Source organism: Bos mutus, chromosome 4, assembly GCF_027580195.1.
Source record: "Bos mutus isolate GX-2022 chromosome 4, NWIPB_WYAK_1.1, whole genome shotgun sequence".
Classification (NCBI taxonomy): Eukaryota; Metazoa; Chordata; class Mammalia; order Artiodactyla; family Bovidae; genus Bos; species Bos mutus.
Window position 1 is genome coordinate 26341841 of NC_091620.1, and position 17077 is coordinate 26358917.

General features: G+C 51.0%; 1 protein-coding gene across 6 annotated transcripts in view; it reads right to left on the bottom strand.

Moving 5' to 3' along the window:
• Nucleotides 1-6203: 6203 nt before the first annotated feature.
• CCDC136 (coiled-coil domain containing 136) overlaps nt 6204-17077 on the bottom strand; it is a 28123-nt gene continuing 17249 nt past the window's right edge. For 2 of the 6 annotated variants that reach the window (XR_011463963.1, XR_011463962.1), the window contains exons 14-20: nt 15959-16465; nt 15354-15581; nt 14011-14292; nt 12973-13281; nt 10811-10871; nt 6661-6786; nt 6204-6535 (exon numbers count right to left, since the gene is read on the bottom strand). Coding sequence is in view for 3 of the 6 variants with exons in the window: in XM_070369265.1 (XP_070225366.1) it covers nt 6425-6535; nt 12973-13281; nt 14011-14292; nt 15354-15581; nt 15959-16465 (1437 nt within the window). In the remaining 3 variants the exon portion in view is untranslated. Of the gene's footprint in view, nt 6536-6621; nt 6787-10810; nt 10872-12972; nt 13282-14010; nt 14383-15353; nt 15582-15958; nt 16466-17077 lie in introns of those variants that run through there. The other 4 variants (XR_011463964.1, XM_070369265.1, XM_070369266.1 and 1 more) reach the window with 4 other exon arrangements.

Genomic DNA, 17077 nt, shown 5'->3' on the forward strand with positions numbered 1-17077 from the left:
CCCCCGGGCCGCGTCCCCCCCGCCGAGCCCGCGGCCCCCGGGTCCACGTCAGAGCGCCGGCCTCCCAGGAATGCCGCCCGGCCCGCGGGTGGGGGCCGCGCCGAGCCCGCCGGCCCCGCCTCCCTCCCTTCCCTCCCTCCTCTCCCCTCCCCCACGCGGCCCTCCGTCCAGGCTGGGGTCCCGGGTCTGCTGCCCCCACCCCCGGGGAAGGAGGCTCTGGCCCGAGGCCGCCAAGCTGGACAGATGAATAGTGGAGCTGGAAAATTAGGGTGACTGAGGGCTCCCAACACCCCAAACTTAAGCATCGCTAGTCAGAGATGAAATATATACCCCCCACCCTGCAGGACTAAAGAGATGCAAAGGGAAACTGAGGCCAGTGGTTAGGGCAAAACACGCTGATCGGGTGTTGACAGAATTTTCTGGACTGGTTGGTGGCAGGGCTGTTGACAGGGCCGGGGAGACCTGGCTGCTAGCCCAGGGTATTGTCCACCTGCGGACCGGCAGGGGAAGTGTGTGTGCTTGTGTGTAGATAGACTGAGAGGAAGCGACAACTCCATGCAGGCCGATTAGGGAGAAGGCCTGGGTGGGGGTGTTCCACATTACAGGTAGAAAAGTCTCCTCTGCAACCAAAAAAAAAAAACCTCTGCAACTCCAGGGTCCCAGGGGAAAGACGGACGTTACCCCTGACTCAGTGTCCCTGTCACCAGTCCGTTTGTCCTCATCCTCTCAGAATGAAGCTGAGCTCAGGAAAAGTGTACCCAATGAGTCACACTGTGCCCCCTTCCCCCAAGTCTGACTCAACTAAGGTGACGCGAGAGGAGGCAGAGCCTCTGGCCTGTACTACCAGGGAGCCCCCTGGGCGGTGTGCCCATTTGGGCCACTGGGCAGATCTTTCTGGTCAGAGGGCAGGTTAACCAGACAAGAGACAGAGAGCCCTGCCCAGAGCAGCCTCGGGGAAGTGTGATGGGGGCTGGGGGACACGGAGAGCCCTAGGGAGCCCGCCAGGAAGTCTGGGCAGGACTGGGCTCAGAATAAGCCAAGGGCAGCTGACATCAGGGAAACTGAGGCACTCAGAGCAGTTGGCCTGGGATGAGGTGAAAAAGCGGTAGAATATACTTACATAAAGAGACTATGTATTCTGAGATTCTGTAGGATAACATGTATTCCACACCTCCTGGTACCCCCTTTAGGCCAAATTTCCTCCACTTTCCCATCCTTCTGGACCCTTAAGTTTGGGCCCCAACTCAAGTTGTGTGATGACTGAAGTTGGGCACGTTTCTGGTGAATCATTTGACCTTATTGCTCTTCCCCAACCAAGCCAAGAGAAAAGGGAAGGGATGGTGGGCATCTCTGTGAGGGAAGAAGTTCAGGAGCTTGTGGGGAGGGGGGTCAGCGCTAATGGTGAAAGGGCTCCAAGAATGATTTCTTTCCCTTCTCATCAGTTAGGGAGGGGGAGGAGGAGAGAAGGGACCAGAAACAGAAAAGGGACCTGCTGTGCGTGACTTCAGTGGGGGGGAGCTCTGGGGGCCCTGAGAGTGACAGGCGAGATATAAATAGCTTGGGCCCCACAGCTCATGTTCTGTCGGCTGCCTGTGACGAGGTGCTCAGGAATTCCACTCTCCTGTTGGCACCCCCTTGCCTGTCTCCAGAACTCTCGCTCCCCCCATGCCACCTTTGTCCCATGGCCAAGACCAGCCATCAGCCATCAGTGTTGTCTGTCTGCTTGAGAGGCTGAGCTCTCCTGTGGAGAGATGCCCAGCTCCTGGGGACACATGACATGTAGCTGGGTCTCACAAGGGAACTCTGTGTGTGTGTGTGTGTGTGTGTGTGTGTAAAAAGGCAGACTTCTGACACCCAACCTGAGGTGCCAGTTTGGGGTTCAATGATGAAGAAACTGAGATATATAGATCTGGAAAAGGATGGATCCCTCTTACTGAGCTCCTAGGGAGAAGAGAGAGGGATAGAGTTGTTTTGCTTGGAGCTGACAGCCTTCTACAAACCCTAAAGGCTCATAGTCTTGTTTTGAGGGTGTTTCCCAAGGTCCTCCAGTAAGTTGAGGTGCTCTCTTAAGGTGGTAGGAGTTCAGAGGGAAGCCAGCAAGTGGACAAAGGACTCCCCTCTCCCACTTCTTGTTCCCTCTCTTTGGGAGAGGTCTGTGTGCAGTGAGTGAATGGTCGGCAGAGGGTGCCCGGTGCCAAGGATGGTTCCCGGCACCCTTCTCACACCTCCCCTCCCCCCACACCCCAGAAACCAGAGCCCGTTGCTCTCCAGGATAAATCAGGGCCTGACTCAGGCCCCAGCCAGCCAGTCACAGTCAGCTACCCAGGCACAGGTTGGTGACTCAGCCCTCAATATAGCCCATGAGCCCGGGCCGGGCCATGAGAGCTGGAACAGGCCGTGCACAATGCTGGTCCTGGGGCCTGCCAAGCAGGGGCCCCCTCCCGGAAGAGGGCTGATGTGCTCCTCTCGGAGCCAGGCAGGGGCTCCTGGAGGGGCTTACGGGGGCTTTCATCAGCTGAGTATTTGGGGGCTTTGCTGCTGTGGCTACAGACTGTTTATAGCCCCCTGACTCACCACCCACTGACCTGTCTCAGGAGACCAGGTTTGGCCTTTCACCTGGCCCTGCCTTTCCTACCAAGGGGCACTACTTCTCTGCCACCAATGCTGGCCATATTTAACTTGAGCTGAGAAGCATCTGAGTGAGCAAGTCCATGTCTGAAGGGCCATGTCTGAAGATCCTGTGTTTCCATAGTCATCTGTGATGGCACCAGGCTGACCAGGCTCCCAGCAGGCACTGTGTTCAGTCTGTGATACTGACATGGCCCTGGCCCAGGTGTGGTAGGGTTGGGAAGATACCTAGGCTGAATTCCAGCCTCTTCACCTCTGGTTCTATAGACATGATCAGGCAATGTAACTCTTTGGGCCCTCAGTCTTCTTTATCTGCAAAATGGAATTAATAGTACTCTCATAGGGATTTTTTTTTAATGGGTGAAGATGTGAAAGTAGATAACAGGTAAAATGATTAGCATGGTGCTGGGCAGCTCATATGTGATCAGAAAAAACAGTTTGCATCCTCTGCTGGTATCCTGGGGACCACGTGGGTTCTAGTGAGCTGGGCCCTCCTCACAGCTACCTCTGCCCTGTGTGGCACCCACTGCCAGCATCTTCCTTGGCTCCCCGTTCCCTTCCTTGCATCCTAACACTCCATCTGCCAGAATCAGAGCCAGAGTACTACTTACAGTCGTTAGAGCCACCCACCCTGCCTCCCAATAGCAGCTGGTCGTGGAAAGAGGTGGCAGGTGGTGTGCCTACCATGTGGCCTGGGAAGGGAAAGCAAACGGGGGCCGTGTTGCAGGGAGAGAGCAGAAAGTTCTGCAGAGGGCAGTAGAGCGGGGAGATGGAGGCCCCTGGAGGTGTTTTGAGTCCTTGGTTCTATGCGTGCTTGCCTGTGACATCCCTGTAGATTTAAAGCGAATTCAAGGGACTGTTTCACATTCAATAGGTAGACCTCTTTAATCTACTCCAGTTAACAGTGCACCTGCAAGACCAGAAAGCAGAGTCCAAATCAACGAAGAGCACGGTCTTCTAAGATGAGCCCACAAGGACAAGCGTCCTAAAGGGAAGAGCTCTATATTCTAAACAAAAAGACTGCAGAAAAGGACTACTTCCCTGTCATTGCAGGTTCTGGGTTTGGGCCTGAAAAGGACCAGATAAAAGTCCTTAATGGAGGCTGACTGCCTCCCAGAACATAACCTCCATCTTGGCTTCAAATTCGAAGTTAACGCAATGATACTCTGCTGGGTAATCTTCCGGTTCTTTCCACCACACGTTCTCCAGCCAATTGGTGGCTGGACTAAACTGGATAAAAAGCACAGTCTCAATAGCAAGGGGACAGGGTAGCAGGTAGATTGTGAAGGAATTTCAATTAGGTTACAACTGAGAATACGCAATCTAATATAGTTGAAGGCAGTGAAGCTCGAATTTTATTGTGCATACTAATCAACTGAGGATCTTGTTAAAATGTAGATACTGTGTCTGGGTTTGAGCTGAGGGCTGAGATTCTACCTTCCTAATGAATTAACAATGTTCATGCTGCTGGTCCAGGAAGATTCCACGTGCAGTGAAGCAACTAAGCCCAGGCACCACAACTCCTGAGCCACACTTTGAGTAGCAAGGGGCCAGTCCCCTCTAAATCCCTGTCTTTAAAGAGGAGTCATTTAGAGGGAGGCAAAAGGGACCTGTGGCACTACCTTCAATCTGCCTACGTGCAACCCTGTGTATAGGGGCTGGTCACGGTTGGGCCCTGGCCCCAGGTCTCCTCGGGGCCCCAGTCAGCCTTGCCACTCCTCTGGGCTGCACACAACTTTAAAATCTCCTAATTCTAAATGTCTTTGCTACTCCCCCTAGGAAAAGACTGTGCAAGAAATGAATTCATTTCGTGCTCAGCAGTGCCCACCCCAGTATATACTCGATAGGTATGTGCTGCTTTGGATATTTGGAGAAATGAAACAAACTCCCTTGGTATCAGGTAGAAAGGAGGCAGAGACAAGAGTACCAGGAAACCAGCAGTTATGGGGACCATTCTGCCCACCATGGTGTATGAATACACTTGGGGACTTTCTTTTATTAATTTATGGTTGTGCTGGGTCTCTGTTGTTGTGTGTGGGTTTTCTCTCGTTGGGGCGAGTGGGGGCTACTCTTCGTTGTGGTGTGCAGCCTTCTCATTGCGGTGGCTTCTTTTGTTGCAGAGCATGGGTTCTAGGGTGCATGGGCTTCAGCAGTTGAGGCTCGCGGGCCCTAGAGCACAAGCTCAGGAGTTGTGGTGCCTGGGCTTAGTTGCTTCACTGCACGTGGAATCTTCCTGGACCAGGGGTTGAACCTGTGTCCCCTGCATTTGCAGGTGGATTCTTATCCACTGTACGACCAGGGAAGTCCCTGCTGGCTTTCACATGGAAACATCCATGATGAGAACAACCTGTCACAAAGGGTTCTGCAGGAATGAAGGTCAACAGGAACACTCATAAATTATTCTCATCATTCTGCTTGTTCTCACTTAGACCAACTCAGTCCTCCGCCTTGCTCCAAACTTTAGGAGGCTGACCTTGAAAGACTGTCACCTGGGCACCTCTGCTCTCTAGCTGCTAGTTGGGATCTGCCAATGAGACACACCAACATAGAACTGGCAGGTGAGAAGAGAGGGAGGAGTAGCACGTATACTGCCCACCTCACCACGGCTCTGACAGAGGCCGCAGCCCCTGTAGCCACTGCGTGTGTCTGGCCCACACAGTGTGTGTCTGGCCCACACCAGGTCTCCAGCTCTTGCTCCCTCCTCTTCCCCCTTCAAGCCCATGATGGCAGCACTTTTCCACTGTTGCTGGTGCCTGGTGCTTGCTTAGTCGTTCAGTCGTGTCCAACTCTCTAGGGCCCTATGGACTCTAGCCCGCCAGGCTCCTCTGTCCATGGAATGTTCCAGGCAAGAATACTGGCATGGGTGACCATTTCCTACTCCAGGGGATCTTTCCAACCCAGGGATCATATCTGCTTCTATCTCCTGCATTTCCAAGTGGATTTTTTACCACCGAGCCACCTGGGAAGCCCACTGGTGCCTGGGGACTTCGCCATTTCTTGTTGGTTCTCCTACCTCTGCCCTCTGCACAGTCTGTTCACTAAGAACTCTTCAGTTAAAGCTTTTTTTTCTGGTCTGCACTGCATGGCTTGTGGGATCTCAGTTCCCCAACCAGGGATTGAACCTGGGCTGTGGCAGTGAAAACCCAGAATTCCAACCCTGAGGCTACTGGACTCCCTTCAGTTCACTGCTAGGAGCCTGGGTGATTTTAAGTCATCTCTGAGGGTAAATAGCTCAAGAAGTCATAAGAACTAAGCCATGAAGGCCCACACACAGATCTTCTCAGGGCATCCTTCTCACAGGATCCAAGGGCAAGCCAGGTGGCCCCCCTCACACAAAGCACCCAGATCATTCAGTTTCCCTTTGCTCAAATGAGTTCCTCGAGATTGGGGTGAGTGTGGACAGAACAATCCATTTGTGACTTGGCTGGCCACACAAGGAGCCGACCTCATTGCTGAGGTCACTGGCAGGGTTAGAAATTGTAGGGAGGAGCCAGACCCTTAGTGAGTACCTGGTTAGAGGGGAACCACTCTTTTCTGGTTGTGTTGAGGTGCTGAACAAGTAAAAAGCCACAAAGTCTCGTAATTCAGTTGACATTTAATTACAAGGAACCCAGGTTCTGAGACAGGGCAGGAGATGGGAGCCAGCAGTTCCCCGTAAGCCTGAATGGCGGAGGCTAAGGAGATGGGGACACGGGGAACATGTGGGTGGGGTGGGGCCGCTGGCACAGTGTGTCCTGCCCAAAGCTGAGGGTAGTGGCCACTGGGAGTCTGCCCCACGGCTGGCCCAGGCCTGCCATCACTCCATGAGGCAGAACTCTGTCTCTTGCGGTCGCATGTTGGGTAACACATACAGAGCCACAGCTGCAAGAGCCAAGAACACCACAGGCTTCCACATCCCAAACATGTTCTGTGGGGACCAAAGACAGATGGTGAGTGCCCAGCCTTCTGAACCCTTCCCTAAGCCAGAGAACACCCTGCCTACTGGTGCTGAGAGATACCTCAGCAACATCGTTATGGTCCAGTCTCTCTTACCTCCTGGGTGACCGCTGCAGACAATGAGGGCTTAGCTCCGGCACCACTAGGTATCTGGAACAACACTGGATCACCTGAGTGGGCTGCCTCTACTCACGTCCCATGGGGTGTAAAGAAAACCAGCCCCTGTGTGTAGGAGGCAAGCTCAGGAGCAGATTTTTAGAGCATCCAAATGGTTGCCACAAAGGATTAGATGCCATGGTAGGAAAAAAGAGGGTAAATTTAGGTCCTTGGGAGAAGCAGAAGCATCATTAGCTTGATGGAGGAAAAGTGAACTCAGAGTCAAGAAGGAGGATGATAAGACTTGGGGGGAGAAGGGAAGAAACTGCACCACGGAGTATAAGCCAATGTGAGGTTCTTATGCAGCCCAGACTGTCTGTGGAGGACGATATCCTTGAAGGATGAATTCAAGGAAGCCGGTCACTGGCCCTGGGAGGCAAACACCAGGGTCATTAAAACACCTCCAGTAACCGGCCCTGGTGACTAGCCTCCTGAGCATGTGCTGGAGTTGCTGAGGCTTCCAGACTTTGCAGACCACAGCAAATCCTGCTGATTCTTGGGACCAAAGGAAAAGCATCACTCAGGGAACGTGACGTCTTGGACAAGAAAATACATATACTTGGGAAATTGTTCTTATTTTATATTCCTTTTTCTTTTAAACTTAGAAGACAATTTGGATTTTGAGTCATAAGTATAAAGGCATAAGGCATAAAGTAACAGAAGAATGGTTTTAGGTAAGGACAAAGAATAACTCACTACGCTAAGGATGCATTTGCTCAGAGAAAAATGGGTCTAAGAAGATTTTTTCTGGGGAGTGCTGCCTCATTTCATTGTGGCATCATTGTTATGCCTTTTAGGTGTACTGTTTCCGCATTTACTTTCTGTTTGTCCTACTGTTTTCTGTTCTGTTGTTTCTCCTTTCTTGCCTTCCTTGGGTTAATTTAAAAGTAATTATTGAATATTATCTTTTGGCCTTTTGGCCATACCTCTGTATTTTAAAAAGAGGATTTTTAAGCCAAGTATAAAGATCAAAGAAAATCTCCTACATTTGTAGAAAGAGGTACTGAGAAGAATAGAAGATATGAAATGAAAGAAAAGCAAAACCATGTTGGAAGTGCAATACAGAGTAATTCACGTGAGAAGATAACTGAAAAGGGAGCTAGAAAAAACATTTACTCAGATGCTTACAACCTGACATGCATTGCGAAAAATGTCAGTCTGGGACTTCCCTGGTGGTGCAGTGGTTAAGAATCTGCCCTGCAGTGCAGGGGATGAGGGTTTAGGACCTGGTCAGGGAACTAAGATCCCACGTGCCGCAGAGCAACTGAGCCTGTGAGACACAACTAAGACCCGATGCAGGCAAATAAATAAATTAAAAAAAGAAAAATATTAGCCTGATGTTCTTAAAGGAGGAAAGAGCTGAACCCATAAATATGAACCGGTGGCCTTTTACACTCGGCAGAGGCGAGACTTTAGACTGGTTGAGGGGAGGGTGGGTGTGGATGTCCCTAAGGAGTGAGTCATGTCAGGCTTTCTTTTCAGACTGCATTACTGAATTGACTGATCAAGGAAATCCGTGTTTTGGGGACTTAATCAAGGTGTTTGACAAGATTTTCCATGCTGTCCTTGGAAAGAATATGAGAATCCAAGAGCAGGCTGACAGCAGCCTGCTGCATGAGCACTCGCGTGTGACCAGTGAGCCTGAGAGCCTGCAGAGGGCCTCCAGAGGCTTGCCCTCACCTGTAACTCAGGTGAAGACGAGATGGTGGCTGGTCATCCCTGAGTGTGAGGTGAAGCTGGGAGTGAACATATTTTGAAACCACAGGGCCAAGAGAAAAAACAAACAGAAACAATCTATAGGTGAGAACAGTGGACAATGAACTAGATTTCAGAGCTGAATGGAAAATTCTGTCTTGGATCCAAAAAATCAACTGCAGGCAGAGGACAGGGAAAGAATGCTCAGCATATGCAATGTGCAAAGGGGTTTTGTAAACAATACATGATATAAGTTAGCAATGTGGTATTAGTTAGCAAGAGAGCCAATGAGATCTGAGGCTGCACTAAGAGGCTGCTGAATGGTGTCTTCCTAACTACTTGGAAGTAACCAAGGAAAACTGCTCAAAATAAGGAGAGATACAGTGAAACAGGATGAGAATTTTTTTGTTTCTTTTTTTGGTCACATAGCATGGCATGTGGGGTCTTAATTCCTCAACCAGGGGCTGAACCCATACCCTACCTGCAGTAGAAGCACAGAATCTTAACTACACAGTGAAGAGACCACAGTGAAGTTCAAGAGATTAGAATCTTATCTGATGCTAATACTAAGACCTTAGAATCTGATTCACAATTTACTGGCTGTATTACGTAACCTCCCTAGGCCTTAGTGTTATCATGTATAAACTGACGATAGCTACCTTGTTGGGTTGTTGCGAGAATTAAACAAGGTGATTAGAACAGTGCCTGGCATATAGTATGCATTATGTAAGAAGAGTATGCGCTCATTATTATTTTTGTGGTGTTCTATCATTTATAAAATATTTTCATACACATGAACTCATCTGTTCCTCATATGAGGAAGCCAGAGGACTTACCATCTTTTGCTTACATTTGAAGAGACTAATGTTCAGATTATCCATTTTTCCCACTGGGACTGAGCTATAAGTAAGAGACAGACTCACCCAACATCCCTGCCACACTCTGAAGCCTCAGTTCCTGGATGGGGGGGCGGCATACTAGGGCACAGCCAGGCTCTGGGCTAACAGGTTCCTCCCAGAGGACCCTTACCCAGGAGTTCCTTCAGCTCCCTTGGACCAGGCCTGGCTGGGTGTGAATTGGTGAAAGGTTATGGCTGAGTGCTTTGGGTCTCATCCCACAGGGAGGAACTCAGAAATCCGGGAGTGTAGAGGGAGAGAGTCCTCACACCAAAGGAGTTAGACCATCCGAGAGAAATAACTAGAATGTCTAACAGAAGGGAGGAGACGGGTTGAAGAGAAAACAAAAGGTGAGGAGGAAAACAGGAAGGAGAGAAAAGGAAACAGAGATAAATGCTACGACGAATGGTCCAGCAGTTACTCTGAACCTGCGTGTGCTCTGAGCCAACCGCACCCCATTTACAGGGACGTTAGAAGAGAGGGTAACCCACTCCAGTGTTCTTGCCTGGAGAATCCAGGGACGGCGGGGCCTGGTGGGCTGCCGTGTATGGGGTCGCACAGAGTCGGACACAACTGAAGTGACTTAGCAGCAGCAGCAGCAGCAGAAGAGAGGATGGGCGATGGAAGTGGCAGGCGGAGCATGAGAAAGGAGCCAAAATGGGCCAAGGGAGAATAGTTTATGGGTTCTGGAAGGATTCTACTTTGGGGTGTTCTACATTCTACCTCCTGAACTTGGTGTCCTGTTAACAGATCAGATTACGTGGATTGGTGCCCAGAATATATCAGTTTGGTTCCCTGAGAACACAGCATCTCTGGTGAATGGAAACTTTTCACCAATACCACATCCTCTTCAGAAAGTCTAGCTTGGGAAGCCAATTACAACAGAATCTGACCCCTCAAAAGAGATGTGGGTTTCTTTTTCTGATTTTTTTTGGAGACCAGAATTCCCAAACCAGAGAATGTCTCAGTAGGAAGTATATAATATGGTGGAGTTTGATGCCAAGGCTGACAGACAACTGAGACTGCCCTCATACAAATGACCCTGGGGCTCACAGCTCTCCAGACCTCCTCTCTCACCCAAGTGGGGAGGCGGTAATTAATGGTTATAGTAAGAACTTAGCTCTAGGGCTAAACAAAGACAAAGAGCAGCCAGGCGAGCCTTGCAGTCAGACATCTCTCATTGGAAGTAGTTGAAGGGGCCCTGAAAGTAGCCACAGGGCTGCAATCATCCAGATTTTTCCAACCCAGAGGACAGAAACTCAAACTGTGTCAATGGTGAGCATTCCAACTCCCCACACATTAGGAAGACATGCTCCGAGATGTTATGGGCTTTGTGGTAGCCCAATGGGAAGCCAGGACTAACACTCAGTCATTACTGTCACCTGTTGTAAAATGGCAAAAGCAAGCAGCAAGCCGCTGAGAGACAGGGTGAAGAGGAGAGGCCAGGGCAACCTGCAACCCCCTCTACCCCTTGGAAGGAGAGGACGCAATACCAGTACCTGCATTAGGACGACGTCTCGGCCCACCAGCACCAGAGCAAAGCCGATATGACCACCAGGCCTACAAGAGGCAAGGAGAAGATGGGGGGATCGGGGGCGGGGGATGACTGCAACATGTCAAATGAGGAAGAGGCACGAGGAGAGACCAGGAGATGAGAGATGGTATAAAAAGACAAACACACATGAATCCAACAGATAATGAAGATGATAAAACAAAGGGAAGAGAGAAAGAGATTAAAAGGTTAAACAACAGGTCAGCAAGAGCAGTGGTGTTTCTTTTCCACAACTCGGGCCTGGTTCTTCTTGTAGGTGGCCTGCAGAAGATGCAAAACTGAACGGGTTAAAAGCAGCAGCTTAGGTCCAATTCGGGACCAGGTTTCTGGCTTGTCATATCCCACTTGTATCTTGTCAAGCCAGGGTTATCTGCACCAAGACATTTCTTGTGGATCAGTACCTCTGGCAAAGTGAAGCTCCAGGGAGTAAAGCTGGGCGCTCCAGATGTGCAGGATGTCTGCTCCGCCTGGGTCACTCTAGGAAGGGCAGTCTTCTGCCAGGCCACCTCGCCCTTTGTTAGCCACGTGTTTTGGCTGCTTTCCACCAAGTCTGTGTTCTGGGCTCTGGTCCCTACCATCCCCTAGGAGTCTGATGCTGTCATTGTGAGACAAAATGCACTAAAACAAGCTGACAATGGAGAAGGTCTAGTTGTGACTGCAACTGTCTTCCAGAGAGAAACTGGATTTGCAGGTAGTAACATATATGCCAGAGAAGGCAATGGCACCCCACTCCAGTACTCTTGCCTGGAAAATCCCATGGACAGAGGAGCCTGGTAGGCTGCAATCCATGGGGTCGCTAAGAGTTGGACATGACTGAGCGACTTCACTTTCACTTTTCACTTTCATGCATCAGAGAAGGAAATGGCCACCCACTCCAGTGTTCTTGCCTGGAGAATCCCAGGTATGGGGGAGCCTGGTGGGCTGCCGTCTATGGGGTCGCACAGAGTCGGACACGACTGAAGCGACTTAGCAGCAGCAGCAGCAACACATATACCAGTAGAGCTGCCTGTAAAAGAGGCAGGACCCATGGAGGCAAAGGGACATCTCCATAAGCAGACACAAGAAATGTACTAGATTTTGAAGTAGAAAAATCCAGGCTGCTGTCTAGAAAGATGGCACATGAGGCAAGGATATCTTTGAGGAGGAGGTTCTGAACAGGCATGTGGCGGGATATAAAGACCTCAAAGAAATGGAACCCTGCAGGAGGGGCTGAGCTTACTCCTACTTCCCACATCCTAAGTCAAGGTCCTCTGTCAAAAGATTGACAGAGAACTGTAACTGGGTCCTTGGCCCGTGCCACAGACTGACAGAAAATTCCAGAAAACCTTAAGAGTTGACTGGGACATCCCACCACAAGAGACTTACTTTCTTACCCTGTGTTCAAAGGGACAAAAATAATCAGTACTGTAAACTGAGGACTTCTTCAGATACTAATCAAACCTTTCAGAAATCAGAGCCCCCAGTTAACTTCAACCAGGGCAGAGATTCAGCTAGTATGTTCCTGTATAGATGTACCAGTTGTTAAAATATAGAAATGTTTTTGTACTGTTGGTATGTTACCCAGGACACTCCTGTCCAACCTCCCAAGATCTGGTAACTAGAGGGTTAGGGCTCTGGTTGGCCTCCTGAGATTGGCCAACGGCCCCGCTGTACAGATGGAATGTCCCAGCACTTCTGATGGGCTCCGCCCCCTTCCTCATGCCTGTAATACTATATAGAACCCAGGAGGCACACCAGCCTCTCCACACCCCTCATGGCAACAGAAGTCAGCCCTAGGGGTGCACCCCGGGAAAGCAGGACTGGATGACTTGCCCCGGCTGACAGAAATGCCCATCAGTGTCCTCAGCACAGCGCTAGCAGAGGGTGAAGAACCCTCCTGAAGTGACAAGGGCTACCTCATTGATGTAAGGAGGTGGGACTCCAACCAGCACACTGCGGTTCCCAGAAAAGGTGGTCCCCACCTCTACTCCCATTTCCCCAGTGTGGTGCCTCAGAGCTTCCAGCCTTTGTTCCTGCCAAAGTCCATCCAAGGGCTGGGCCACCCCCAAACACTGGCACTTGCAACCAAGATCCCATTTCCCACATGATCTAGCCTTCAGCTATGGTTACCTTTTTGCTCTCAGAAAGTTTGAGGGGGTTGCTTTCCTCTGAAGCTTCTTCGTCATCATCCTCCTCCTCATCGTCTTCGTCCTTACCCTCCTGGCTGGGGAACTCTTCGTTTTTCTCCTCCTGATCGTCCTTGAACTTAACCTCTTTAGGACCTGATGGCTCAGAAACCATTCCGTCCTGGGACTCCTCCTTTGTTCCCTCCTTGACTTCCTCCTCCTTTTCCTCTTCTGTTTCCTCTTTCTTCTCCTCCTTTGTTGGACCATCCAAGGATGTGTGGCTGGCCTTATAGTACAGCACCACCTCCAGATTCTGTGGGCGGGGGCAGGACCGGGGATGCTGCTGTCACCTTCAGGATGATGCTCAATCACCTCGGGAACACGTGCTTCCTGGTGTGTCATGGTGCATACACAGTACTGTGTCCCAGGACCCAACTGATGCCCCTGTGCACCATGTGGAGGGTAGCCACACCCAACTTCTCTGTGCCTGTACTACACCTACCTGGGACCACACACCTACCTGGGACCACATGTCTATCTGGGACCACACCTACCTGGTACTATACCTATCCAGCTATTAGCCATTTCCAACAGTTCCCAGAGCTAAAGATCCTACATCTCAACTGCTGTTTCCTACCCTTGCATGGTGGCTCCTATTTTATCCAATCTTCTTCCACCTATGTGTACACAGGGCTTTGAATAAATTCCTTTCTCTTCATCCATTTGGTGCTTCTCTTGGGCATGTGATCTAGGAAAACAACCTCTCATCCCTCCACAAATTGCACTGGGCTACCTGAAACAGTCATCTAGCCTGGGGGCTAAAGCTCCAGATCCGAGTGGTCCGTATTCTACCCTCCCCTTGACCTCAAAAGAAAAGGGAGGACCAAACCACTACCAAGATGGATCTACTATAGACGAGTTAAGAGACCCCAGAAGCTTCTCTACAGTGACCTCATCTGGTCACAGTGGTGATGAAGATGAATTTTCTTCCCAGGATCTCTGTTAACTTCCTACTCATCTGACTACTAAGGTTACTACTCACCTTCGTGGTCTCAAGGCCGCTCTCAGTACTCTCTAGGCTTGGCTTGGCCACCTTTTTATTTTTCACCCCATTGGCATTCTTGTTCATGTTCTTGTTGCCGTTCTTGCCCCTGATTTCCTTGGTAACAGAGGACTTCTTCTCTTTGAGCTGGCGGAGCTCTTCCTGGCAGCACTGTAGCTGCCCCTCCAGCTGCTCCTGCACGGCCAGGAGCCGCCCCTGCTCATCCATGCTGGCCTGGTACTGCAGCTGCAGCTCCCGCAGCTTGGCCTGCAGTTCTTTGATCTGTTGGTAGTGGAGAGCCCATTACCCGTGGCTGGGCCTACGTGATCAGTCCGGCCCCTGTCTGGGGGTCCCGGCCTCAGGATCTCCCTGCTAAAGCCCGGGGGGAGGCAGATAATACAGAAAACATGAAAACCGTGGAAAATGAGCCTCAAAAGCAGTTTTACAAAGAGGTTCTCCCTAACTTGAGGCACCTGACTTACATCTAGTGTAAGTCTAATGTGATAAAAAAAAAAAAAAGGATGACTTAAATTATGCTTTTACTATGAACTGGTGGGGGAATGACTGCTGGACTAACTGAACCATGGGACTTGACTCAGGCTATTTCTCTAACAGGTCAATCATTACTATAGGAACTGTGTCGTATCCTTCTGAGACCAGACTGGGCTCCTGCACCTTGCCCTGGAAACAAAGGCAACTGCCAACCCTGCTCACTACTCACTGGTTTTTGTCCTTCCTGGCTTCTGGCAGCATACTGTGGCCCCCGAGGTAGGTACCAACACTAAGCAACAGAGGCCCATGTGTTTCCTGCTCTCTGAGCCTCTCCCATGCATACAGTGACCCCCACTGGACAGTGGACTACTCCTGGTCAGAGTCAATGCCCTCTATCCCATTCCTAGGCATGCAGAGCACTCTGCTTGGTATTATGAGAAATCCAAAAGACCTGGCCCTGTCCTTGAGGGGCTTACAATCTAGTTAAAGAGACAAGGTGGAATACACACAAACTAAAGAAAATTGGCAGGTAAAAAAAATGCAACTCTACAGAAGTGCTCTAGGACAAAAGAGAGAACAAAATGGCAGAGGGAAAAAAAAATCATTTCAAGAGGTCTTGATGATCAGTAAATTCCAGAACAGTGGGCGCCTGAGAAATGCCCGTCAGAGGCCCAGCAGACTGCCCTGCTGCCTGGGGTTCAGCCCCTGCTTTGTCCCTCCACCAGGAGGATGGCACCTGTAGAGAGCTAGCAGTGAGCTCCCATCTCACCCTCAGCCTCTCTGAAAGGACTCCAACCTCCTTGGGTTCTGGAGACACCTATGAGAAGCCCTGCCTCGCTGAAAGCAGTTACCTCATTCTTATCCTTGTCGTTTTGGGAGGCGACAGGCTTCTCAAGGCCTTCCATGCACTCCTTGAATTCCTTCTCGCAGGCATCCAGCTCCTCCTTGAGCTCTTTCTGCTCATCCAGCAGCTTCTTCATTCGCTGCTGCAGCAGCGTGTGCTCTTCCTGGCTGAGCTGGTACATGGCCTGCACACCCTGCAGCTTGATCAGCACCTTGGCGACCACGTCCTCAAGGTGCTGTGGAGGGCGAGGAGTGAGGAGGGCACCCTGAGGAGCCCCTGCCCTCCACCCGCTCTCTTCGCTGGGCCCTTTTTTCTCATGGGTACAAAACACTGGCCGAAAGGATCTGAAGCTGCCCAGGGGGAGAACACTGGATTTCTTCCCATGAAGAGCACATGACTGTGTTGATGAAAAGTCCAGAATCTTAGACTTCCGTCCAGATGGAACTGTATCTCCACAGGAAGTGGGGAGAGCACCTCATTCATTTCCTGACGGTCACCCAGCTCAGCTCTCAGCCCGCTGCCCACTTCACCTCTCGGGCCCTTCCCCGTGGCCTCTCCTAATGAGACAAGAACCATTGTCCCCTGTCTGACCGGACACCTGACTGCCTTTACCTCCACATCTCCAGGCTTGGCCAGCTCGTCGTCCATGCTGCTGCTGACATAACTCTTGTGACAGGTGTCGGAGCTGCTGCTGCTGCCATAGCTCCTCTTATAGGTGTCGGAGCTGCTGCTGCTGCTGCTGAGGTAACTCCGCTGATAGGACTCGCTGGCACTGGTGCTGCTTTCGTAGCTCTTGAGGAGGCTCTCTTCACTGGCCTGGCTGCTGCTGTAGCTCTTCTGGTAGCCCTCATCGTCATTGATGTTGCAGCTCTTGTGGCAGTTTTCGTTGCTGGTGGTCGTGCTCGAATAACTCTTCCTGTAGGAGTCCAGGCTCATCTTGATTGAAGGGGACTGGTCTTGGAGCAGCTGCATTTCTTCCAGACAGAGCTGCAGGTCGGCCTGCAGCCTCTTCCGCTCCTCCAGAAGCCGCTCCTGCTCCTGCTGCAGCAGCTCCTGCTCAGTCTCACTGGCCTCATACAGCTCCTGCAGGGCCTGCATCTGGGCGATGATCATCTTGGACTGGCGGGAGTGGGTGGAGAGACACCAGCGTTACTTCAGACGCTGTGGTCCTTCCAGTGGAACCCCTCCTGGTGAGGATGTCTGATATCCCAGGTCAGGAAATGGCACACCTGGCCCTCCCAGCTCACCGCAGCCCAGGACTTCCACTTAGCCTGCAGGTACCTGGCATGTTTCAATTTCTTACTCACTGGAGAAAATCTCCTAGGGCAGACACTCCACAATTTCTGGGCTCTCATTTCCCCCGGCTGCTATGCTCTGGTAACCTCCTCTCTCCCTGGAGCAGCACTGAGTGGGTCTCAAGGTCACTCAGCCTCCCTTCTCTCTTTTTAGTCAGGTGGATCCATTATCCTGACCTCTGGGGCTCAGTCCCCTCCTCCACTCCCAATTCTAAAATCAGCCCTGGCCACGAACATGAGCATATGAAGAACTCCTCCCTTGGAAGATGAAGACTTCCAATCAGGGTCTCACTACGAGCCCCTCTCCTGCCTCAATTCCAAATCTGGCTTCTGGGCATGCTTTCTGGGCCCTCTGGGTCTGGCTCCTTGGCAGCTGATGCCCAGGATGAGATCTGATCAGTTAAGGAAATATTTTCTATTTCCTGGTCTGGTTCCT